Below are 25850 nucleotides of genomic sequence, written 5' to 3'. Positions count from 1 at the left end.
GAACCCCACGAAAACGCCTCGTGACGCTTAAGTAACGCCTATGCGTCCCACCAAAAATGTTCTGAAACGTCCTGAAATGCCTCCAAAATCCCCCTTAAACCCCCTCGGACCCCATGTAACGCACCTGAGAGGCTTCGAACCTCCCGGAAACTTCTCCGTAACGCTTCCGTAACGCCTCTGAATCACGTCGAAAATGGTCTGAAACATTTTGAAAAGACTCCAAAATCCCCCTTAAACCCCCTCGGACCCCATGTAACGCACCTGAGACTCTCCGAACCCCACGAAAACTCCTCGTAACGCTTAAGTAACGCCTCTGCGTCCCACAAAAAATGCGCTGAAACGTCCTGAAATGCCTCCAAAATCCCCCTTAAACCCCCTCGGACCCCATGAAACGCACCTGAGAGGCTCCAAACACCTCGAAAACTCCTCGTAACGCTTCCGTAACGCCTCTCAATCTCGCCGAAAATGGTCTGAAACATTTTGAATTGACTCCAAAATCCCCCTTAAACCTCCTCGGACCCCATGTAACGCACCTGAGAAGCTCTGAACAACCCGAAAACTCTTCCGTAACGCTTAAGTAACGCCTCTGCATCCCGCCGAAAATGCTCTAAAACGTCTTGAAAAATGCCTCCCAAATCCCCCTTAAACCCCCTCGGGCCCCATGTAACGCACCTGAGAGGCTCCGAACACCTCGAAAACTCCTCCGTAACGCTTTCGTAACGCCTCTGCATCACGCCGAAAATGATCTGAAACATCTTGAAATATCTGGCACGGTAAAGGCTGGGTATGCTGCGCAATTCAGATCCCATTGTGATCCACTAGCCTCTGCCCAGCAACTCCTATCCCTACCTCCACGCGGTACCGGCCGGAAACTATGAGCAACCTTAGGGAAGATCGGGTAACCAACCCCGGTGGGAACTTTGGTCGTAGGCTGACAGGGAAGGGGGGGATTGCTTCGGCAAACCTGAGCGTCTGTTCTCCAGGAGGAGCGGCTCACAACAGCGTCTGATCCCCATGTTAGGGGCGGCTGATCTACGTCCGAGTGCCAGGGAAGGACTCTAAGCTCAACTGTGCACTATGGTCCTCCGGAAAGTAGGGGGTTGGTGTCAGGCCCTACGAGCCAGCCGTAAAAAACCATTGTAACGGAAAATCAGCAACAGAATAATACGAACCGAGACCAACGGCAACGACCCCAGCGAACAAAAAGGACTTGCGATTGGAAACTCGGTACGTGGAACTGCCAATCTCACAACTTCATTGGGAGCACCCGCATACTCGCCGATCTACTGAAGGACCGCGGGTTCGGCATCGTAGCGCTGCAGGAGGTGTGTTGGACAGGATCCATGGTGCGAACGTTTAGAGGTAATCATAACATCTACCAGAGCTGCGGCAACACACGCGAGCTGGGAACAGCTTTCATCGTGATGGGTGATATGCAGAGGCGCGTGATCGGTTGGTGGCCGATCGACGAAAGAATGTGCAGGTTGAGGATCAAAGGCCGATTCTTCAACTTCAGCATAATAAACGTGCACAGCCCACACTCCGGAAGTACTGATGATGACAAGGGACGCATTTTACGCGCAGCTCGAACGCGAGTACGATCGCTGCCCAAGCCACGACGTAAAGATCATCATAGGTGATTTGAACGCTCAGGTAGACCAGGAGGAGGAATTCAGACCGACGATTGGTAAGTTCAGCGCCCACCAGCAGACGAACGAAAACGGCCTACGACTCATTGATTTCGCCGCCTCCAAAAATTTGGCCATACGTAGCACCTTTTTCAGCACAGCCTCCCTTATCGTTACACCTGGAGATCACCACAGCAGACGGAATCTCAAATCGACCACGTTCTGATTGACGGACGGCACTTCTCCGACATTATCGACGTCAGGACCTATCGTGGCGCCAACATCGACTCCGACCACTATCTGGTGATGATCAAAATGCGCCCAAAACTCTCCGTCATCAACAATGTACGGTACCGGCGACCGCCACGGTACAACCTAGAGCGACTGAAGCAACCGGATGTCGCCACCGCATACGCGCAGAATCTCGAAGCCGTGTTGCCAGACGAGGGCGAGCTCGATGAGGCCCCTCTAGAGGACTGCTGGAGTACAGTGAAAGCAGCCATCAACGACGCAGCCGAGAGCACCATCGGGTACGTGGAACGGAATCGACGGAACGAGTGGTTCGACGAAGAGTGCAGAACGGTTTTGGAGGAGAAGAACGCAGCGAGGGCGGTAATGCTGCAGCAAGGGACTCGATAGAACGTGGAGCGTTACAAACAGAAGCGGAAACAGCAGACCCGCCTCTTTCGGGAGAAAAAGCGCCGCCTGGAAGAAGCGGAGTGTGAAGAAATGGAACTGCTGTGCCGTTCCCAAGAAACACGGAAGTTCTATCAGAAGCTCAACGCATCCCGCAACGGCTTCGTGCCGCGAGCCGAAATATGCAGGGATAAAGACGGAGGCCTCTTGACGGACGGACGTGAGGTGATCGAAAGGTGGAAGCAGCACTTCGATCAGCACCTGAACGGCGTGGAGAACGTAGGCACGGGAGCCCACGGCAACGGAAGAAACGACGACGCCAGTGCAGCGGAGGACGGAAATGAACCAACTCCCACGCTGAGGGAAGTTAAGGATGCCATTCACCAGCTCAAAGCCAACAAAGCAGCTGGTAAGGATGGTATCGCAGCTGAACTCATCAAGATGGGCCCAGAAAAGTTGGCCACCTGTCTGCATCGGCTGATAGTCAGGATCTGGGAAACCGAGCTACCGGAGAAGTGGAAGGAAGGGGTAATCTGCCCCATTCACAAGAAAGGCGACCATTTGGAATGTGAGAACTTCAGGGCGATCACTATTTTGAATGCTGCCTACAAAGTGCTATCCCAGATCATCTTCCGTCGTCTGTCACCTAAAACAAATGCGTTCGTGGGAAGTTATCAAGCCGGCTTCATCGACGGCCGGTCGACAACGGACCAGATCTTTACCGTACGGCAAATCCTCCAGAAATGCCGTGAATACCAGGTCCCAACGCACCACCTGTTCATCGACTTCAAAGCGGCATACGATAGTATCGACCGCGCAGAGCTATGGAGAATCATGGACGAAAACGGCTTTCCTGGGAAGCTGACTAGACTGATTAAAGCAACGATGGACGGTGTGTAAAACTGCGTAAGGGTTTCGGGTGAACTATCCAGTTCATTCGTTTCTCGCCGGGGACTGCGACAAAGTGACGGACTCTCATGTCTACTCTTCAACATCGCGCTGGAAGGTGTGATGCGACGAGCCGGGCTCAACAGCCGGGGAACGATTTTCACAAAATCCGGTCAATTTGTGTGCTTCGCGGACGACATGGACATTATCGCTAGCACATTTGGAACGGTGGCAGAACTGTACACCCGCCTGAAACGCGAAGCAGCAAAGGTCGGACTGGTGGTGAATGCCTCAAAAACAAAGTACATGCTGGTAGGCGGAACCGAAAACGACCGGATCCGTCTGGGTAGTAATGTTACGATAGACGGGGATACTTTCGAGGTGGTGGAGGAATTCGTCTACCTCGGATCCTTACTGACGGCTGACAACAACGTGAGCCGTGAAATTCGGAGGCGCATCATCAGCGGAAGTCGGGCCTACTACGGGCTCCAGAAGAAACTGCGGTCGAAAAAGATTCACCCACGCACCAAATGCACCATGTACAAAACGCTAATAAGACCGGTGATTCTTTACGGGCACGAGACATGGACCATGCTCGAGGAGGACCTACAAGCACTCGGAGTTTTCGAGCGACGCGTGCTAAGAACGATCTTCGGCGGTGTGCAGGAGAACGATGTGTGGCGGAGAAGGATGAACCACGAGCTCGCTGCATTTTACGGCGAACCCAGAATCCAGAAGGTGGCCAAAGCCGGAAGGATACGGTGGGCAGGGCATGTTGCAAGAATGCCGGACAACAACCCTGCAAAGCTGGTGTTTGCAACTGATCCGGTAGGCACAAGAAGGCGTGGAGCGCAGAGAGCACGATGGGCGGACCAGGTGGAGCGTGACTTGGCGAGCATCGGGCGCGATCGAGGATGGAGAGCGGCAGCCACGAACCGAGTATTGTGGCGTACTATTGTTGATTATGTCTTGTCTTAATGATGTTGAACAAATAAATGTATGTATGTAGGTATGTATCTTGAAATATCTAAAAAAATCCTCCTAAACCAAAACCCCTAAAAACGTCTCCGTAACGGCTCTGAAACCAGACTAAAATGCTCTGAGACTCCTGAAATGATTCCGAAGTCCCCTGAAGACCCACTCGGAGCCCATGTAACGCACATGAGACCTTCGGAAACACCCAACAACGAACCTGTAACCTTCCTTTGCTCTCATCTGTAAACACCCCCCGGTTACCGTTGCAATAGTTCCTGTCATTATTAAATATTCTTATGCACAATATTGGTTCTGAGTAGCTTTCCCTCTTTTTATGCAGGGCATAAAAAAAGGTGCATAAATTAAAAGTGCATAAAAAAAACATGCATAAATAGAGGTTTTAGTGTACCAAGATGAAACACCTAGAAATATTTTTTAAATTTCTGATCTATATTGGAAATTATCTGATTTCTCAATTAGGATTGCTCAGGTTTTTTGTAGAACTTGGTGCTAAGAAGAAATTTCCTGAAGTAGTTTTTGAATTCCTGATCTCAATTAGGAATTCTCTTATTTTATTTTGTATAAATCTGATGTCAAGAAGAAATACCCCGAAGTATTTTTCTGGAATTTCTGGAACACTGGTGCCAAGAAGAAATTCCCTGGAGTATTTTTTGAATAACTGATCAAATTTAGAAATTCGGTCCCAAAAAGAAATTTTCTGCTTTTGAACATCTGATCTCGTATAGGAACTCTGATTTATTTTATAGAACTCTGGTGCAAGAGAAAATACTGCGCAGTTTTTTTTTGTATTTCTGATCTCAATAAGAAATTTTCTGATTAGTTTTGTAGAACTCTTGGAACTATTTTAGAGCTCTAACAACAGTTAAATTATTTTCAGACTATTTGAAGAGCTCTGGTGCTAAGAAGAAATTCACTGAAGTATTTTTTTTTTTATTCCTGATCTTACTTAGGAATTCCCTTATTTTGTTTTTTTATAACCTAGTGGCAAAATGTAAAACTTAATAGTCCTGTTCAACGACGTAGGTTGAACTTGCTCGAACTTGCTCCATCCCGCTCTTTCCCGTTTGTTGACAAATGGGTAAGAGTAGGATGCAGCAACTCCGAGCAAGTTCAACCTACGTCGTTGAACAGGACTAATATTTCTTCATACATTTGGCCAAGTTTTCCCATACAAACTCGTTTAGCGCCCCCTTAGATTTAATTGATTTCGCTCAAATTTTGAACATAGCTTCTGGGTGTTTAAAATAACTGGAGAAGGTAACAACATTCAGGAAGAGGTAAGATTTTACATTTTTCGAATTTTATGTTCTTTATACAAGTGTGGGCCACCCTAGATCATATGTTTTAGCCAAAGGAATACATGTACCTATGTTAAATTATTAATCTAGTTCTCGTTATAGGGCACTGCATGAAATTATCTCCTTCTCTTTCACTCTTACAGAAGTTTTGTAAACAACAAGGCCAAGAAACGTCAAAATCCCATACAAAATCAAAACAATGCAGAGCCCTATTGGCAGCGTAAAAATAAACATGATTGAACATTTTTCAAAAAGAATACAAGACAAAAACAATAAAAATAAGATATTTATAAGTTATTTGTTAATGAAACATTTATTTTTCTCTATCCATCAAGCTGTACGCAGACTTAGCCATTTAGGGCCACGAGGGCTTCTCTCCTTCCTTCAGCACTCGTCCATAGAGCGCACTCTTATCCCGGAACATGGTCATCCGTTCCGTTTCCTTGTTGTCCAGGAACCATCCGAAACCGTATCCGGCCAGTGGGATGGCACACCACAGGTACTGTCGGGTTATTCCAAACATCTTTCTCGGCTTTCTGAGGGAAACTAAACTTGCGGAACCTGCTCCTGGGGGGTCTGTGACAGCTGCTTCTGCTGTTTCCACTTGCGGGTGTGGGAATAGTCGGCGTAGATGGACGAGATGGTCAGCGCAGGGAATATGATAGACACCCGATATCGGCGCCAGAACGATAAAAACGACATGAAGCCTAAAATTGTGAGAATATTTTTAATTAGGAAACTATACCTGGCGAAAGTTACGCAAAAATCTGCAGAATGAAAATGATTACACTTTGTTCTGACGAGCGAGCAGCACACGGACTTGACAGACAGGCGGCAAATGTCACGGCGTTCCGTCTTGTCCGCTTACATAACAAAAGAAAAAGAGTATAGCTTAGACCGGCTCACAAAAATAATTTGGAGAATCACCGAACAAAAACCAAAGAAATGATTGTTGAACTGGGATTACTACCTTGTTAAAGTGCATGTTTTAAAGTTGAACAGCTGTAGTTAAACCACATACGACGGCCTATTGTTTCGATTGTTCCACATAGTGTTGCGTAAATAATTTTAGCACGCGAATCACGAAGCTTTTTTTATTTTCAACATGTCTAATGGCAACTTTCGGAGACTCTACTGTGATTGTGATCCGTCGTCGTCCATCATCATCATCATTGACATCTTGAATGAAAATCATTTTACGCACAGCACCGTTCAGCCACCAACAAACCAAAACAAATCGATTGACAGTACCGTTCCCGACAGCGCCGCCGATGGAGAACGAACGGGATTTGTCGTCGTCGTTTCTACACCCATTCATTCAAGAACAATCGGTCACCGCGATCGGGTCGCCGCGTTTCGTTTGATCCGGAATGACTTCTTCTGAGTCCGTGTGGGGCGTGTTTATAAAATTCTTGTTTTTGTGGAAAAATCCAGTTCCAGTTCAGCAAATTCAGCGAAATTATGCAAACATTTCCCAGTTATAGGGAACAATGACGACGGCTCGAAATTTTCGATTCCATATGTGTGCAAATGTGCGGGCGTAAACTCATTCGAATCCACACCGATAACGTTGTGTAATATGAAATAAGTGAGTTGTTGGTTTCTTATGGAGCACAAAGCTTGAATGTTTTAATTGATTCAAACAAAGAAGTGCGGAGGTTCTCGAGACACACACTTTCAAATGGAGGAGGAAACGAAGTTGAATCAACAATCGGAGGAGGTGGCACCGGTGGCGGCAGGTGAGTTTAAGGGCCTTTCTACTTTTCTAATATTGGTATTAAACTGTGGGTCATTTTAGGTTCCAACGAGCAACCCGCCCATCAGATGGCCAGCGATGGTAACATCCTGGATACGCCAAGCCCGGCAGGAAAACTGTACAAATCATTGTAAGTACACTCCATAGCATTCTCGGTAGATAAGCAAGGGTCGCACACTTTCGGTCAACTCACCAGTTTCAACGAGTGGAAAGTTATCTACAAGAGGCTACCAAGTCCGCTTTTGATTTCGGTGGTTGTCACGAGATCATTATCACAGCCTGATTGCGCTATTGTGCTTCAATTAGGGCGTCCCCCGCGCGCGCGTCACTTCTGCCAAGATGCCGCGCCACGAAACCGTCGTCGCCCATGTGAATGGAAGTAGGTAGGATTATCAGCGGTCATTGCTATTTTCTATCGCGACTCATATAGACATGGATGGGCGAAAAATAATTGCGTTGAGCAGCTTTTTCTTTGCACATGGTAGTAATTTATCAGCTGATAGCTTTCATTGCACTTGTATTTTGTAGGAGTAATCTAAAATTTGTCACTTCGATCTGATAGCTACGCATTGACATAGTTTCATCAGTTATCTACTGCAGCAGCCTTCAGATAAACACTTTCGTATCAGCTGTGTCGTGAGTTAGTAGTAGTACTAACAGTACACTGAAAGTATTAATCTACACAACCTTTCCATAATCCAACTGTGGTCCATGTGCCTATAACCGTTTACCGTTATTGGCGAAACCTGTAGCGCAGCTATGGTGCCTGTTTTATACTTAAAACTTATGCTTAAATCACTAAACTAAACAACTAAAAGATCGCTCTGGACTATGGCTCTACTACGGGTTATAAAGCACGGTGTCTACTACCTGGAAAAAGGGAATCCTCAGGGAATTTTATTTAACAGGGAAAACCGTGGAATACTCAGGCAAATTTTGCATCGACAATAAAACATTGGGTAGTATAAACTTAAAAAAAAAAAACGATGTAGTGGTAGTGTATCCATCTAGAAATTTGGCTGCAGTGATTATTCAAGAAATTCCGTCAGGGATTCTTTCTGGGAGTTCTTTGAAAATATCTCTTGAAATTCCTCCCAGGGTTTTTCACACGATTCCTTCCGTATTTTTTCACGCAATTTTCCTTTTTGAATTCCTTCCGGAGATTCTTCCGGATTCCTAACTGCATTTTTACAAGAATCGTACACTTCTTTCTGGGATTCTTCCTTGAGAATCTTTTTTATATCTTCATACAGAATTTCTCTAGAGGATTTCCCAGTATTGCTCGCAGAATTTCCGTGAGTTTCTACTAGGATTCGTCTCGAGATCTCCACTCCTCTTGAAGGAATCATTCCTGCGATTTCTATCAAAGCTCCTCCAAGAGTTTTAAGAAGTTTTCACTAATTTTCTGCAGGAATTCCCTCAGGAACTTCTTCCGTAGTTTCTCCTGTGATTTCTTCCTAAAATTTCCGATACTTTCTTCTAGGCTTTCTCCTTGGATTTCTACAGAAGTTTCAGCTGGTATGTGTATTTCCCGAAGGTTCTCGTGGGATTTGTTTCGGTATTTCTCTCGGAATTTTTCACGGCACTTCTCTCAGAAGATTCCTTTCGGTTTTGATCCTGGGATGTCTTTCAGAGTTTTTCGGAATTTACCCTGATCTTTCTCCTAAGATTTTTTGTAAATTCAATTGGGATTTTTGCAGGGGCTACTGCTGGTATTCCCTAGGGTATTTCTCATGGAGTTCGTCCCGTGTTTTTTTTTTCTTCGGATATTTTTCAAGCCTTTTCCTTGTAGTTGATTGTCTAATTTCTTGCAGAGATACACCTGAGATTGTTTTCTTACAGATTTTACGGGATTATTTCCATAGCCCTTACCGGAATCTATCATTCCCGAGATTCTGGAAGCTCCTTTTTGGGATTTCTTTAAAAATTTCTTACGAGAGTTCTTGTAAGAAATTCCTGGAGAATTTCGAAAAAAAAAGTTCTGGGACTAATCCCAGGAGAAAATATTGGGGAGAAACTCTGACAGCCTCTAAAAGGATTCCGAGAGAAACTACGTACGAAATCCCGCAAGGAAATTCACGAGAAATATCTAAAACCTTCTTCTGGAAGAAATTCCTAGAAGAACTTCAGCAAACATCCCGAGAGAAGTTGGAAAACTATCCCGAAACCACTGAAAACATTCCTGGAAGAACTTTGGAAAATTGGAAGAAGATCTCCGGGAGGAACCCAGCGAGAACTCTGGTAGAAAGTCCGGGGGCTACAGACTGTAGCAGAGATCCCGTGAAAAATCTGGAAAACCCTGAAATCGTGAAAAATCTCGGAAGGAGCTATTTACGTAAAAACCTCTGGATCTATGGAAAACTAGAGAAAGCCAGAAAAGAAAATCCTTAGATAATTTAAAGGAAAAATTCGGTCAGACACTGGCAATGAATGTAAAGGAGGAATTCTGGTAAGATTTAAAGGAAGAATCATGGGTGGAATTTCGAAATCTCTACATAAATATACCACCAACACATCAACAAACTGTGTATAGAATTTAACGGTCATATAGTCTGTGGAATTACTGCTTGAACTCCTGAATGTTTTTTTCCTGATTTTTAGGGGTAGGTATTTGGATGTCATTGTAGGTGAAAATGTCAAAGCATTTTCTTTCAAACAACCCAAAAGAACTTTGAGAAAAATTTAGAAATATTCCTTAACCAAATTTTGTATGTATATAGAAATTTTATGACTTTTGAGCGAATGTTTGTATTCATAACATTTGAAGTCTTCCCTGAAAAAAAAACATTGAAAACTTAGGGAATTTTATTTTGTCTTATGAGAAGACACCCTTTAAAGGTTTTCGGATGATAATCTTAAAGGGCTTCTTGTCTACTTCATGCACTAGAATCGACTGAGCCCTGTTTTATACAACAGTGGCAAACACAAAGAACCTCAAGAACCTGAAATCAGCAGGTATTCAAAATTAAAAAAAAAAAACGAAAACCATGGTAAAACTTAAAACTCTAGGCAAGGAATACCCACCCACCTAATTTATTCTTTTTGCACATGGTCGTTCCAATAATTATAATGAGTGAAACATTTTGAGGGAGCCAGTTGATCACTTGAAGTTTGTAAAATACTCGCACGAAATCGGAAAGCAATTTATCTGAAATTTTCTACAACTCCTTTTTTAACATACAGACCATTTTCAAAAGGGGGTAAAAAAATCGTGAAAGGAAACCCAAGGTTTTTGTTTTCAGGAAATTCTTAAGGAATACTTCTAAGTACCCCTTCGCGAATATTATATATTCTATGCTTATGCTTGCACAGCAGTACTGAAGAGCATCCTGGAAATACCAGAAATTATTCTGATATTTTCTTGACAGCAATGCTATGATGCAAATATTGAAATGGCCAGGCCCACTGTGTAGAATAGTTATTGATTTAAGGATAATCCAAAAGCCTAGGGCAATTCAGGGATGGAACAGAAGCATTTCGTTCATTAGTATATCTGTCTCTAAGGTCTATGCTTAAGCGCCATTACTCACATTCTTAACCCTAGTAAGATGTTGGGGTCAATATGACCCAGACAGGCACGCTAAACGTGCACTACGCTCTTGTGGTGCACATTACTTAACATCCTAAGAGGGTTAAACTAGACAATAACAAATGTGGTTGCACCGCACACACACACACACATCGTGGGTCGGTAGTCGATAGAGGCTGTTAATGCGCTAGAAAAGTAGTCTGAGAGTTGACATAAATACCTTTCATTGAACGGCTATTTGTAGGCTAATTCATTAGGACTGCAAGCCAGACCAAAGTTTGTTCAAAGACCTCTTCGTTCGACATCTGACCAGGTCCTTATGATCAACGGCGATGGGGAGGGAGTGTTGATTAGAACTCAACTTAGGAAAACTTCCAAGAACTTGGGCTGCCTTCAAAGATATCTGGAGATCGAAGTTGGATGGAATTTAACAAGATGCTTTCCATGGCGAAAAAGCAGAAGTAAATATGTATACAGATGATACGAATTAAAAGTACACCGCACCGTGTCCAATAAGTTGTCATACAAAATCAAATTGAATTCATTTCACATTTGTATTTAGGATTTTCAATGTCAATTTATTTATTGAAAAGCCAACTAATACTGTCCAAATACAGCATATGATTTGGAACTGACTGTCCTTCATCCTGATCGCTTAGGTGTCGTAAGTCCATTTCAGCTGGCACGGACGCCATTTCACAGTAGCAACAAGAGAGATAAAAATATATGAGATTTTGTATTGGTGAAGAACGAGGCCGTTTTATTTTGTACCAAATTTAACGTAAATTAAACAAAAATGAGCTTTCCCTTTTTCAATGATATTTGATGTGTTAAAGAAGCATGGGTGCATCTTATCCTATTGATTCACATCATTCTTACTTCTAAAACATGCTTGTATCCCTATTGTGGAAAGTTTTGTCCAAAATTTAATTTTTATGATATTTATCTTTTTTATAACGGTCATTTTCAAAGAAATCTGACCAAAATGAGCTTACTTGCAAATTTCTTACCATATCATCACTAAAATTGTATTGTTTTAGCCTTAGTATATGCATGTGGTACAATATTTGGGATAAAAACACAAAATTTAACCTTATGGACTCAACTTAACTACCGTATTATGAAAAACATTTTGAACATTTTTCTTGTGTGCCGAAGCAAACGGATACCAGAAAACGGAAGTGTATTCTAGGCTTATAAAAACAAATAGAAAAAAACGTTGTTCTTAAACCGTATGTTTTATTAAATCAGTATTATGTGGCCCTTCAAAACATGCATTCATTTTGAAAATATAAATCACAGACAAGATCGCAGATGTGAAATAAAATAAAATTTTCTATATTTGTATTTTGTATGAGAACTTATTGGACGCGGTGTAGTACATGTCGAGTAAAAAGAACAATTTCACCATCCATTAAAAATTAACCGTCTTTGTTGCAAGAAGGTCTTGATGATCTGTTATCGCTTCAAGAACAGCAGGATAGTAGTTTAGATCTTCGCATGTTTCTCTGAACTTTGATACTGACAATTTTATCCCGATTCCCCTTAATAGATCGTCGAATATTGTCATATGGTCGGTAACAATGGACTATCTTCAAGTAAAAGAGCTCGGAGAATCGAATGAAAATGATTCGAATCACTGCACGATTCTCTGAACTTCAACACTGCCACTTTTACCTCAATTTTCCTTGAATATTTGAATTTTCATTCATATTCCTATTTGGAGAGTAACATGACCGATAAAAGTTGACTTTCTTTAAGTAAAAGGGCTCGAAGAATCGAATGAGTTCTCTAATCTAAGAGGTCTTGGTTTAGTAGTGGTCGATGTAGATCTTGAAACAAGAAAAAATGAGTGAGTATTCCTAATCTTTTATTCGATGTTCATTGGTTCTAGACAGTAAGGACTAGAGTTCCGATGCATGGTCAATATCGGTATCATTTCTTGTCTTTTTCGTTAAAGAATCCGATTTTGACTGAAAAATAAGCGTGTTAAAGCGGAATCTATCAATCAGAATCCTTCCTTGCGATTAAGTAGAAAATGACTACTGTAACAAAACCGAATACTTTATAACTTCTCAATAGTGAAAAAGTAATACGACATGCACTATAAAAAGGACACGGGATATACCACAATAGATCAAATATTGCTCGCAGTGGTTATTATCCGAAAAGAGAAGAAAATAAAAATCAGATAAAACACCTATACTATTTTGTGAAGAACCTTCTGAAAGAATTTCTAGAGAAATCCCAAGAAGAAAGAATCTAGAGAGATGTCAGAAGACATTATTTAAGAATTCCAAAGAAATTCCTTTAGTAATCCCTATCAGAAATTTCAGGAAGAATCCTCGGATGGTATTCCTGCAGTAATTTTCACAGATAAAGTTTGTAGAGGAGTGCCCATATGGAACACCAGTGAACTTGTAAAAAGCTAACAAAAGAAAGCTAAGAAAAAATACCAATGGCTCGATTATCTGAGGTTTTCGATTATTCGGATGACTTCTTTTTAAGTGTCTCCGGATCAGCGAATCCGACTTATGCAACACTTGCGGAAAACCCTCGCTCATGCTAAACTGCAGAAAATTTCTGTTGGCATGTCTCGACGAAGAGTGTAGTGCAGGTCACTAAAAATAGTTAGTCTCCCCCGTTTTACTAAAAACTGTACAAATAAAATTTTGGAAATCTGAATAGAGGAAGCTCCATATGCACAAATCGGTAATAGATAAGAACGAAAAACGATAGACAGTTCCACCCTTGAAAAAAGCCAAATACCTACAAAGTACCGAAATATCGGACAGAACAAATCTAACCATGTTCATCCCCTAAACTACGAAAGCCAATAAAAAAAACGATTTACGGAAATGCATGCTTTAACCCTTTGAAGCCGTATTTTTTTTCAAGCGTTATTGCAGAGTTTTTTTTTCTACGTTTTTCTGTAGTTTTGGTGCTCAATAGCATAAAAAGGGTAGAATATGATGCAGAGTATCCTAGGATATCCTAGATATCCTACGTCAACCAAACTGTTCTTGAGTTTAGATCCTAAAGTCTACGGGTGTTACGGTAACTTATTTCATTATATAAAGCTTTGATTTGAAAACTATCATGTCCAGTAAGTCTTCTGAAAGTTCAACAGACAGTCCAGATCACTCGGGATATCCTAGGTGATCCAAATAATTCTTGAGTTTAGATCCTAAAGTCTACGGGTGAAACGATAACTTCTTTCATTATACAAATTTACGAAGTTTCTGTTTTGACTATGCGAGTTATGATTCATAATCTATGTATTTTATTCATAGTGAATTTGCATGGGAAATATCGTACCTCAGATAAAATGCTTAAAACTATCAAATTTGATTTGGTAAAATGAAATATTTTGCATGAGTCGTTGATTTAGATGTTAATTTGCCTATTTACCCTTTGATTGCTTAAAAAATGTTTCCATGCTTAATGGCTTGCATTCAAAAAATCCCAAAATCGCATATTTTAACCTACAAGTTGGGGTATACCTCAAAATTGTGACGTGCTGGAGCAAATCTGAGCCCGGATTCAGATTCAGTAGCCCAAAATCTGTCAGAAACACATAAGTTTTCTCTTGAGACAGATCAATAGTTAACTTTTATTTCGCTGTTTAATCAGAGACATGACATAGCTTCGGGGTGTTCAGAATCGCTGTCTTGCAATATATTACATGACATTCACAACCGTAATAATATCTTTCTTGCTGTTTTGAGTTACACAACATTACCAATCGTAATGATTACATTTAATTCAGTTATTTAGCGGTAATAACTGGATCAATAATTCTTCACCGCAACACACACAGATTTAAAAAAGAGTGTAAAATTCTGTGTCATATGATGCACATAATTAGAGCGTCAGATATCACAGAAATTTACAAGACATATCATGTAAATATCAAGAAATATCATGTAAACTTCCATTATATGTCATGTAGTCATTCAGCATGACTCAAAGTAATTACATAATATATAACACAAATTTACATGATATATCATGTAAACCATCAAACCACGAAGTTTACATGACTAAAATGAAGTTTACATGACGTGTAAACCTCATTATTTTTATCTGTGCATGGTAAGGTACAACGGGGCAAGTTCAACCGGGTGGGGCAAGATGAAACAGCGGGTTAACATGATGTTATTGAATCATGATTAACAATTCAAACGTTATAACATATACACCCTCATTCTTGTTTACGGACGTATCCACTTTCGATCGAATCAGTAGGCCATTTGATTTTGCTGGCGTAAACGGGAATGCGAACGATTTACGTTCGAAAGTGGATTCGATCGAAAACAAGAATGAGGGTGATAGTTTTTGAATCAAATAATCTTTTGGCAAAGCATAAATTTCTAAATTATCATGAACATTTTTTCAAAAGTTCGCGTTCCATCTTGCCCCACCCGTTTCAACTTGCCCCGGTGTACCTTAAAGGGTGAGTCGTTAATTATTGTGCCACCCTATCTTCAATTGATTCGCAAATTGTCTACAGTTAACGAAATGAAACCAAATTTTTACAGTAGTTTAGTATATGTATGTATTTCAACTTTTTGGTATAGGTTCAAATTTAGGATGCGTTTTAGTGAAATTCACGACATTTTCAATTAACACCCTCCTTGTGGACATGTTCGGGCTCCACTTGAAACAAATAATTAAAGCTCTCTGGTTTGTTTATGCGCATCATGCTTGGTTTTCACCCAGCTCCAAGCTTATGTTTCACTGACAACCGTTCCTGAAATCTATTGATGAACATTAAGATGTTCCGATAATGTATAATCATTAATTGTTCCAGGGCGCGATACCATGATTTTAGATTTCAGCATGTGATTGTACAACATCTTTTTTAGAACTGTTAACTAAATTTATTCTGTATCGACCGGAATCTCACTGATAACTGCTCAATTCATTATATGTAAACAATAGACTATAAGGAGACACTGTGCAAAATTTGGTTGATTTTGGTGCAGTAGGAAAAATGTTCCGTTAGTTTGAAAATGGCACAATAATTATCGACTCACCCTTTACGTGGTTGAAGTCCTCCATCCTTGCTAGCTTCGTCGTAGAATACAGTGAGCTCGTGGTTAATCTTCGTCACCACACACCGTAGGGTAAGAAATCAAACTTTGAACTAGTCAAATTGTAATCTTAATTTGAACCATTTCAAAATTCATTAAAACGAAGTACTTTTCAGGCAAATGTTGTCCCGAAAAAGATGTTAAACAGCTTTCCGTAATATAACCTGATAACATGGACTTTAAAAGCATTGATAAAAGCGTTTTTGTCATGGAAAACAGGCAATTGAAAAATCACTGTAATTTCACCCAGTTCCCCCAACAGAAAGCACATTTTCGGTGCACTCGTACAGCTCATGCATTGTATCACACGCAATATGTGAACACGTCAAATGAAAGCTTATTTATCGTAGAATCGACCAACCGAATAATATTCCGCATAATTTGTCATAAAATTATCAAATTTAAGTGATTCTTACTTGGAGAATGTTATCTTAAGTTGAACCATTTGTAATCTAAATTTGAACTAGTAAACGGGGGTGAGCTTCTAGTGTTGGCCTGTAGATTGCGCTAGTGATTGCTTTGTTTACTCTTGGGGGATGAAAAATTCCAAATTTAGTTTCCAAATTCTTAAAGAATTTTGAACATTCTGAGTTGGGATTCCACTGCCTAATGAAAAATAGGTATGAGAATTAGCAGATTCATGTGATTTTTCATTGTTTAGCATGGAATTGGCTGTTTTGTGAGTTGCTCGAGCTGCTGCCGCCAGTAGTTCAAATTAAGATTAAAATTGGTTCAAATTATGATTACGATGGTTCAAATTAAGATTAAAACCATTGTTGATGAAACATCAAATATTTCAATGAAATTCGGTGCAAATACAAACTTTTTACCATTTAACAGAAAGCTTATACCCGTGGCTTTCATGTACATACGATTTTGCCGTAGTAAATTATTTCCATGTGGGAGATAAAATCACTTTAAATTTGCACTGCTTCAGAAAGCCGCAATTTGGTTCAAATTTTGATTACCTACCCTACTCCTGCTCACCGCCAAAGATGGTCCAAAGCATCCCACAATCGAACGCTTTGAGTGCTTGCATGCCCTTCTCGAGTCCAGGTCGAGGTCGTGCCCGTGCTTCAGAAACTACTGTCATAGCCATAGATTTTCAAAAACTGAACTCCAGTACACTTTGATTTCTAAGGTTTCAAATAATATTTAGTTGTCTTCAGATTGGACCAGTAACTGTGGTTGATTATGCGACATTATTAAGTATTACAGATATGGCTACTGTTACGAGTGTAGACCTGAAGTTCAGACCCTTCCGGCTCCAAAGGATTAAGTTATAAGATTACGCGTTGAACACGTCTATGTCTACTGTTCACACACGCTGTTACATTTAATGCAACAGCAGTCGCCGCCAGGTTGACTTCACTAATTCCACCTTCCGAGAAAGCGACGTCCACTCTTAAGCCTGTTTATCTGCGCATAGTGAAGTGTGAACTTACGGAGCAACAATTTATGACCCCTTCACTATCTTTCGACTGAAATAATTATTGCTTGTAACTTTCTTTGAGCCGACTGTTGGTTGGTATGTGTACCAAAATCCAACCGATACGACAATTCCGCGGATATTTTATTACTCAGCTCGGTACGTATCAGTTTAGCAAGTAAACCGATTCCAATTATGAGAGAGCTTGAGAGAGATTATTAAGCCGCACCAAACTCTGAGTAGAGCTTTGAATCGGAACGCCACATTGGCTACTCATCGAGTTAACGCTCGGTGTTCAGTTCTCGGTTGGTCGTGGAAGCGGTTCGTTGTGGCAAGTAGTCTGCGGTTCCCGCGTGTGATCTCGTATCGAAAGATTCGCCGTCGATTGGTCTAGGTCCGAGATGCAGGGCAGCGCAGCGTGATCTTGTAACCGAATTTGTGTGAATTTTCATCATAGATAATTGGCGTTTAGCAATTCGTCATCATCGACATCGTGGGCTACCATGGATAACCAGTGAAGATAATTGAAATTGTGTTCCTTCTATTGTGATCTATTTCTTTGCCCACTATCAAATCATCTGTTATGGTCCGATCATGTGCAAGTGAAAATGAAAGTGTAACCGATCGACGAATTTTTGGGAAGAAACAAGTGTAAAGCGAAATTGCGTTATAAGCTACAATCGAGATGAATTTCTTACGGGGTAAAACCGGCATCCAGAATGGTTCATCGAGAGGAGGCGGAGGAGGAGGAACCGGACGCGGAATGGCCAGTAATAACAACAACAACCACGGCTATCAATATGCACTTCTAGTGAACAGTGATAACGGCAGGTAAAGGACTTCATACTCGAAACTACATACCGACCGCGATCATTCACCACTCATCAGCCGCCAATCGGTGTCTACTTCGAGTGTGCAAAAATGTTGATTGATGTTGGGTTTGAGTTAGACCACTTTACGTAACCTTGGGCCTTTCTAATGGTACGTTTTGGTTAGTCTACAACAGATCGGTAGCCAAACTGCTCGAGTCGATGACATTTGCCAGACCGACTACAGGGAGTGCCATATCCTATCTAGAAAAAAGTGAACAACCAGTTCACCTTGACTCGGCAGGTTCGGTTTCTTGGACTCGTATTATGTACTGATTAATGTAGAACGCTTCTTGGTAGGTGTTGTAGACCGAGCCTCCTAATCAGGCCTCCCAGTTTGCTTACCAAATGACGCACTGCACTTGCTTCGGATGTGTCAAGAAAGACACAAAGAGAGAGAGAGAGAAAGAGTAAATTAACCGTTGATGAATACGATGGTCTGTTATCAGTGCGGAAGCGTATAATTGTAATCATGGGGGTAGTTGATCCCGCCTAGCGTTTCCCCAACTCAAGCTAGAGCTTAGTTGCTGGACTAGACTATATCGTTTTTGACGATTTCGTTGTCATTTAGTTGTCCTTCATTGTCTTAATGCAAGTGGCACCGAAAATTGTTACTATGCCATCGGTATTGATTGAATCCAATTGATTCTGATCAATTTATGTTATGAACGGGTATAAACAACATCGATAAGCCATATTGAAAAGAGATGAATCTCATTTTTCATCATTCAAAAGGCGATCTAATTCCTGATTCCTGAATGAACTGTAGCGTTTAGTGGATTACAGAGTTTGGATCTGAAATGTCGAAACAGAAATTTTCTTAAAAATTGTTCGCAACGGCAGCAGGAACAAAGCACTTGAAAATCATTCCCACGATTTTAGAGGTTTCCCAAAGAAATTCATTCGGCGGCTTAACTTTAAAATTCAGCAGATATTTACGCCGTGATGTCGCCTCAGCGTGTACGCAGAATCTCGATGCAGCGTTGCCAGACGAGGTTGAGCTCGATATGGCCCCTCTAGAAGACTTTTAGAGTACAGTAAAAGCAGCCATCAACGACGCAGCCGAACGCACCATCGGGCACAAAGAAAGAAGTTGACGGAACAAATGGTTCGACAAAGAGGGCAGAACGATTTTGGAGGAAAAGAACGCAGCATGGGCTGCAGCAAGGAACCCGACAGAACGTGGAACGTTAAAAACAGATTACGTGGGTTTCGTCTTCTCAGTCATGAATTTTGCGTCGACTACTTGGTTATCTTCGCCTACGTTTCGACCCGGGATGGGGCCTTCTTCAGGGCCTAAAATTTATTTCAATTAATTACAAAATTTTGTTTTTGAACAATTACAAACTTACTCAATATTAATACGTTAAAATGATTTTTGCAAAATATAAAAAGTCGGTAGCTAAAGGGTTGATTTCTCTCCACAATGGGCATCGCTAAATGGGAGATACATTATTTATTTATTTATTTATTTATGCGTAATACATGTAGAGTAAGGAATTCTCCTTTTAAAATTCTACAATTAGATGGTTTCTCGAGTTTTTTAATTCTGACAGTTCTTACTTAACTATCCTTTACTCTTTCAGTTTATCTATTTTTTACTTCAATTAAATTACATATTCTAATTTCTTGTCTCCATCCATAACGTGACCTCTCTACGGAACGAATTCAAATTTCTAAGCGATTTAATAGCTGAAGGAAGTTGGTTCCAATGAGCAATGCCACGTACAAAGAAGGTTCCTCCATAGTGCGAAGTGTTGTAATGTGGTAATCTAAAGTTTTTATTACGTGTTCCACGAAACGGTTGAATTTTTTCAAATAAATATGTTGGTTTTTCATGGCTTATTATTTTAAAAATTGCAAGACAGGAGCGAAGTTTAAGAAAATTGCTAAATGAACATCCCAATAGTTATTGATGATGGCGTGTAACATTAGAGAACCTTGATAAGTTGAAAATCCAACGAATGCAAACATTCAAAGCCAATCGTAGTCTATGTAATGCTGCAGCTGAAGCATTCAATAGAAATTCACAACCATAGAAAAAATGCGGAAGTAAAAGTGTTTTAAACAGTCTTAGTTTAACTTCACAGGGTAGCATATTTGCAGTGATTCTAAGAGTGCGAAGCCCATTATAAATCTTGCTACACTGTGAATTTACATGACCATCCCATTCTAAGTCGCTTTGTAAAATTATTCCCAAAACAGTAAACTTATTAACATAAACTAATTCATCATCTCCGAGTTCAATAGAGGGTAAGCTAGATGGACATCGAGATCGACAAATAAACATAACACGAGATTTGGAGGCATTCAAAGGTAATAGGTTGCGCTTGGACCAGTTGTATATTCTAGACAAATCTGTATTAATCAAAACCGCCATATCATGCTCAGAAAGATCAGAAGAATAAAAATAAATCTGAACATCATCTGCGAATAAATGTATTTTGCAATGATGAAGAACTGAAGGAAGATCATTTATAAATAGAGTGAACAGAATTGGCCCTAGAACTGAGCCTTGTGGCACACCAGAGACAATGTTGATAAGATCAGAATTTACTCCATTGAGACACACACTTTGTTGGCGACCAACCAAATATGATTTAACTAAATTTAGAGCTTCATTTGAAAAATCGAATTGCCTTGACAATTTTATTAAAAGTTTGCTATGAGATACTCAATCAAACGCTTTTGAAAAATCGAGCAACATTAACAAAGCGATGCCTTTTTTATCAATACAAGAGTGTAAATCATCATGAACCTTCAATATAGCGCTGGTTGTATTATGATTTGCTCGAAAACCCGATTGATAGGGACTTAAAAGTTGGAATCTGTCTAAGAATGTCTTAATTTGACTTTTTAGGATTTTCTCGAAAGCTTTAGATATTGCACAAAGAATACTAATTGGACGCAAATTATTCAAATCTGTTTTACCTGCTTTCTTTGAGATAGGAATAACTTTCACAACTTTCCAAGCCCGAGGATATTTTGAGGACTTAATAATTGAAAACATATGTAATCTGGGTAATCACCAAAGGAAGAACATGCTTGACAAATTTTATGGGAATTCCGTCCAATCCTAGTGCATTGGATTTAATTGAAGCTATGGCATTGATCACCTCATATTCAGTCGTTGAGCAGAACCTAAACCCTTTTGTGTTATTGGCAACCAACGGAACATGTAAAGAGTCATATGAAAAATTGCTGGCAAAGTATTCATTAATTTCCTCACTAGTATTCGGATATTGTAGGTCCGTTTTGCTCGATTTAGCTACATTCAAATTTTTCAGTTTTGACCAGAGTTGCTTACTAGAGCCACTGCCATTTACAGATCTTGAAACATAATTTGCCTTAGCCACATTAATAAGATGTGTAACACGGTTACGTAGACGCTTATATTGATTGTGATTTTGTTCACTTTTGTTAGATATCCAGGTTCTATAAGCCAAATCTCTTTCAATCATTGCATGCATGATATCATGGTTGAACCATTCTTTCTTATTAGATTTTTTAACTACACAAACTGGCACGAAATCATCAATCGAGTACAAATTCTCCCAGTTTATACTGTTCATGGCGTTCTGTAACAATATGTTGTCGATACGATTGTAGTCTCTGAAGTAGGTGGAAGTATTATTTTCATGACGTGATATATTTAAGGCAGCAAATATCATGTCGTGCATTAGTCACATCACTTTCATTTTTGTGCGTTTCATAGCTTTCTGGACTTACGTCTGTCTTTACCGGAATATCTCAACGGTTTCATTTGATTTTTCAATCAACTGTTTTTCGAAAAAAAGACACAAAGAAACAGAAATGGAAACAGCAGACTCGTCTCTATCAGAAGAAAAGCGTCGCCTGGAAGAAGCAAAGTGTGTAGAAATGGAACTGTTGATGCTGTGTGCTTTCTAAGAAACACGGAAGTTCTACCAGAAAATCAACGCATTCCGCAACGACTTCGTGCCACGAGCCGAAACATGCAGGTATAAGAACGGGCGTCTCTTGACGGTAGCCCTGTGCGCCGCCGATTATCTGATTATTGAAATGTTTCATGAAATTGCGAATGAAATAATCCAAGACTGCCTTAGTGATCACAACGTTTAATCTGTTAAAAGAATCCCCCTGCTACCAAGAAAAAATCAGCATAAAGAAATCAATCATTAAAGTTTCTGCCCTTATGATACTATTGAAAACAGTACGTTCACATTTTGAAGTCTACTCATTAGAACTGTAAGATCTTCAGAAGAAATATAAATTGAATTCCAGGGTGTCCATTCAAATACGAAACTCTTGGAACTATATTTTTTTTATTAGTTTTCATTCACGTCTCTCAAAAAGTTTCTTCAGGGATTTTTCCTGATGGATTCAACGATGCCTCCAGAAGATCCATAAGGGATTCCTCCTGAAAATTCTTCTGGGATTCCTACAGAAGCTTTTTCAGCTATTAACCGAGAAGTTTCTTTGGACTTTTGTAATCTTCAAGATTCCTCCAAAATTACAGTGAGGGGGCGTCCATAAATGACGTAGCTTTTTAGGGGGTAGGGGGGTGTTTGTGATTTTGTGACGAAGTGTGACGATAGGGGGGTAGGGGTTTATGATATGCTACGTAGCTTTCTACTAAGCCTATTGAAAAAAAAAGTATTTCGTAATTAATAAAATTCTTACTTGTTATCCAGTAAATCAAAAAACAAAATACATTGCATGATTTTTTTTTTAATCAACATCAATGTAAATAACCAATAAAGGAGATTAAAAGCAGCCTCATTTAATAAGACATGCAGCTATCGGACGCAACAACTGTAGCTGAGAAAATGGTTTTTAAATCCTGCGTAAAGAATAATATATTGTATTTGCAGACACAATTTAATTTCGCTCAAATGTTTCTCACGACCAATAGTTTGTTGCTTGCTATAGAGCACTGCTCACCACTAAGATTGCAAAGGCAATTTTTTTCAGGACTTCCTCGAAGAATTCCTTCAACAATTTCTCAAAGAGCTCCTGTAGCAGCTTTGTAAGGAGTTTCTCATGGTGTTTTTTTATAGGTTTCCCTAACAGGAGAAGGATAACATTTCCACAAAAATTCCTATTGGGAATACCAAACAAAACTTCTGAAAACATTCCAAAAGGATCTGGAGGCATCTCAGAAGGAACTTCCAGAAGGATTTCAGAAGGAACTCCTGGAGGATTTTTGAAAGGAAATCATAGAGAAATTTCATGAGAAACTCCGTGAGGAGTTCCTTGAGCAATTCTAGATGGAGCATTCGGAGAAATCTTGAATAAACTCCTGGAAGAGTCTCAGAAGGAGATATTTGTAGATTCTCAGAAGGAACTCCTGGTTCAACTTTTGGGGAATCCCGGAAGATTATCTGGATATAAGACCTGGTGAAATATAAGAAAAAAACAATTCCCGGAGAAATTCCAGAAGGAACAATGAGAGGAATCCGTAAAGGGATTCCTCGCGGAATTCTAAGAGAATGAAGGGATGCCGGAAGAAGTTCCTGGAGGAGGCCCGGAAAAAAATCCTGGATAAATCCTAGAAGGAAGTCCGCGAGGAATTCCAGAAGAACCCTGGAAGGAATTCCTGAAGGAATCCGAAAAAGAACTCCTGGAGGAATTCCAGAAGCAATTCCTGGGAGGGCTTTTAAAGAATGCCGGTGGGGTTTCCTGGATCTCGGATTGAATATCTGAGTGAATTCCTAAAGGAAAGCAAGTAGGAACTCCTGAAGGAATCCCGAAAGGAACTTTTTTGGAAAACATAGAAAGAAGTTCTGATGGAATCTCATAAGAAATTCCCGTTATATCCCTAAAAAGATGTCCGAAGAAACTGCTGGTGGAAGAGAGGAGAAGAAACCATTGAAAGAACTCTTGAAGGAAACCAGAAAAAAACATTAGAAAACAAACTCGCGGAGAAATCTCAGAAGGAACTTTTTAAGGAATCTGGTAGGATATATTGGAGGGATCTTTGAAGGAACCTCTGAAGGAATACAAAAAGGAGAAATTCTCAAGTGGAATCCCAAAGGAAATTCTTACAGAAATCCCGGAAGGATGTCCTGGAGGAATTAAAAAGGGAGAAATTCTTAAAAACGGGAATCCGAAAAGAAACTCCTTGAAGAATTCCAAAATGAACTGCTCTAAGAATTTTAGAAGAAACTCCTGCAGGGTCCTTAAAATGTCGTTATTCAAATGAAACCAATTTGATATTCTGAAGAGATTTATTAGTGAGCAAACTAATATCTTCGGAAGAGCTCAGGTAATATATTGGGAGCATCAATTTCCTGTTCTTCGGCATCCAGCAGAATGATGGGTGGTTTATTCAGTCATTAGCTTTGGTGATAATCTCCACTAGTTGCACCTATGGTCTTGATGTCAGCGATCTGATCCAGGCAGTCGGCAATGTTTTTTGCTATTGTTGTTTTTTCATAATATTCTGATAATATTCTATAAACAACAAGTTAGAATTGAAATCAGAGCTAAATTTGAGTTTTTATTGTCTTTTGACATGACATTTGTTTAAAGGGGGGGGGGGTTGTTTAAAAAGCTACGTCATTTACAGAGGGGGGTATCTGAATTTGTGACGAAATGCTACGAGGGGGGAGGGGGGTATTAAAAATTGCTTTAAAAAAGCTACGTCATTTATGGACGACCCCTGAAGGGTTTCTCTCGAAGTCCTATAGAAATCTTTTCAGAATGTCTCTTGTAGTTCTTTCAGAGATTCACCCAGAGGATTCATCGGGGATTTTTTGTTCAGATGATCCCTCAGAAATTGCAGGCAGCAGTTCCTGCAGGAATTACTGCAGAAGTTCTTTCAAGTATGTTTTCAGGAGGATTTAAGGATGTCTCCAGCAGATCCATTAGTGATTTATCCTGAAGATCTTTCAGGGATTCTGTTTGAAATAAGACGCAATCAGTGAGAATACAACAACATAGTTACCCAAAGTTTTGCTCAACCAACATCAAATTAGGCAATAAATCATAATAAATTCCCACGCCGTTTGCATCATTTCATTGCAGAAATTGAGAATTCAACATCTCACCATAGGGGCTGTCCATTAATTACGTAAGGGTTTATGGAGGGAAGGGGGGTTTGAGAAATCTTACGCGCCATACAAAAAATTTTGGGATTTCATACAAAAAATCTTACAAGGGGGGAGGGGGTGTCAGAAAATCGCTAAAATTCCTTTACGTAATTAATGGACAGCCCCATACTAAAATCCAGTTCACTACTTTCAATCTAGTACTTCACCGATTGCTTCCTATTTCTTCGGGAATTCTTCTTGGAATTCCTTCAGGATGCTTCAGGGACTTTCGTCCTCCTTCTTTTAGGGATTGCTTCAGATATTCTAACAGACGCTCCTCCAGGGATTAATCTAGGAGTTCCTTCGAGAATTTCTTCAGTATAGTAGTTTTTTCAGGGATTGCTCCAGAAGTTCTCAGGGAGCTCCTCAGTAGTTCCAGGAGAATTCAAGGCTGCCTCCAGGTGTTTCATCAGAAGTTCCTCCAAGTTTTCCTCCAGAAGTTCCTTCCGAGATTCTTTCAGAAGTATTCAGGGATGCCTCCTGGAAACCATCAGAACCTGAATTCCTTCAGGGATTCTTCCAGAACTTTCTAGGAGTTCCTTCTCCAGGATTTTCTTCAGAGAATCTGACAAGAGGATACAAGGATACCTCTTGAAGGATTCAGGGATTTCCCAAGAAGTTTCTCCAGGGATTCCTACAGAAGTTCATTCAG

The 25850-nt window shown here is 40.4% G+C and overlaps 2 protein-coding genes across 6 annotated transcripts in view; one reads left to right on the top strand and one right to left on the bottom strand.

Moving 5' to 3' along the window:
- Positions 1–5732: 5732 nt before the first annotated feature.
- LOC115267841 (NADH dehydrogenase [ubiquinone] 1 beta subcomplex subunit 1) lies at positions 5733–6309 on the bottom strand. The gene is made up of 2 exons (XM_062855886.1): positions 6192–6309; positions 5733–6049 (listed from the first exon to the last, which is right to left on the bottom strand). Exon 2 carries the CDS (start codon positions 5967–5969, stop codon positions 5802–5804), a length of 168 nt encoding a protein of 55 aa, XP_062711870.1. The 5' UTR covers positions 5970–6049; positions 6192–6309; the 3' UTR covers positions 5733–5801.
- A 369-nt stretch (positions 6310–6678) lies between these two features.
- The window catches only part of LOC115267840 (copper-transporting ATPase 1), a 58988-nt gene continuing 39816 nt past the window's right edge, over positions 6679–25850 (top strand). For 2 of the 5 annotated variants that reach the window (XM_062855877.1, XM_062855880.1), the window contains exon 1: positions 17544–18087. In XM_062855877.1, coding sequence (XP_062711861.1) covers positions 17942–18087 — 146 coding nt within the window. In that variant the 5' untranslated portion in view covers positions 17544–17941. Of the gene's footprint in view, positions 7186–7244; positions 7333–17543; positions 18088–25850 lie in introns of those variants that run through there. The other 3 variants (XM_029875331.2, XM_062855879.1, XM_062855882.1) reach the window with 3 other exon arrangements.

This window comes from Aedes albopictus, chromosome 3 (genome assembly GCF_035046485.1).
Source record: "Aedes albopictus strain Foshan chromosome 3, AalbF5, whole genome shotgun sequence".
In the NCBI taxonomy this organism is placed as follows: domain Eukaryota; kingdom Metazoa; phylum Arthropoda; class Insecta; order Diptera; family Culicidae; genus Aedes; species Aedes albopictus.
The sequence above is the reverse complement of the archived record's forward strand: the minus strand, read 5'-3'. Positions and strand labels throughout refer to the sequence as shown.

Excerpts from the sequence above, each read along its gene's own strand:
- LOC115267841 (XM_062855886.1), bottom strand. The coding sequence starts at position 5,969 with ATGTTTGGAATAACCCGACAGTACCTGTGGTGTGCCATCCCACTGGCC.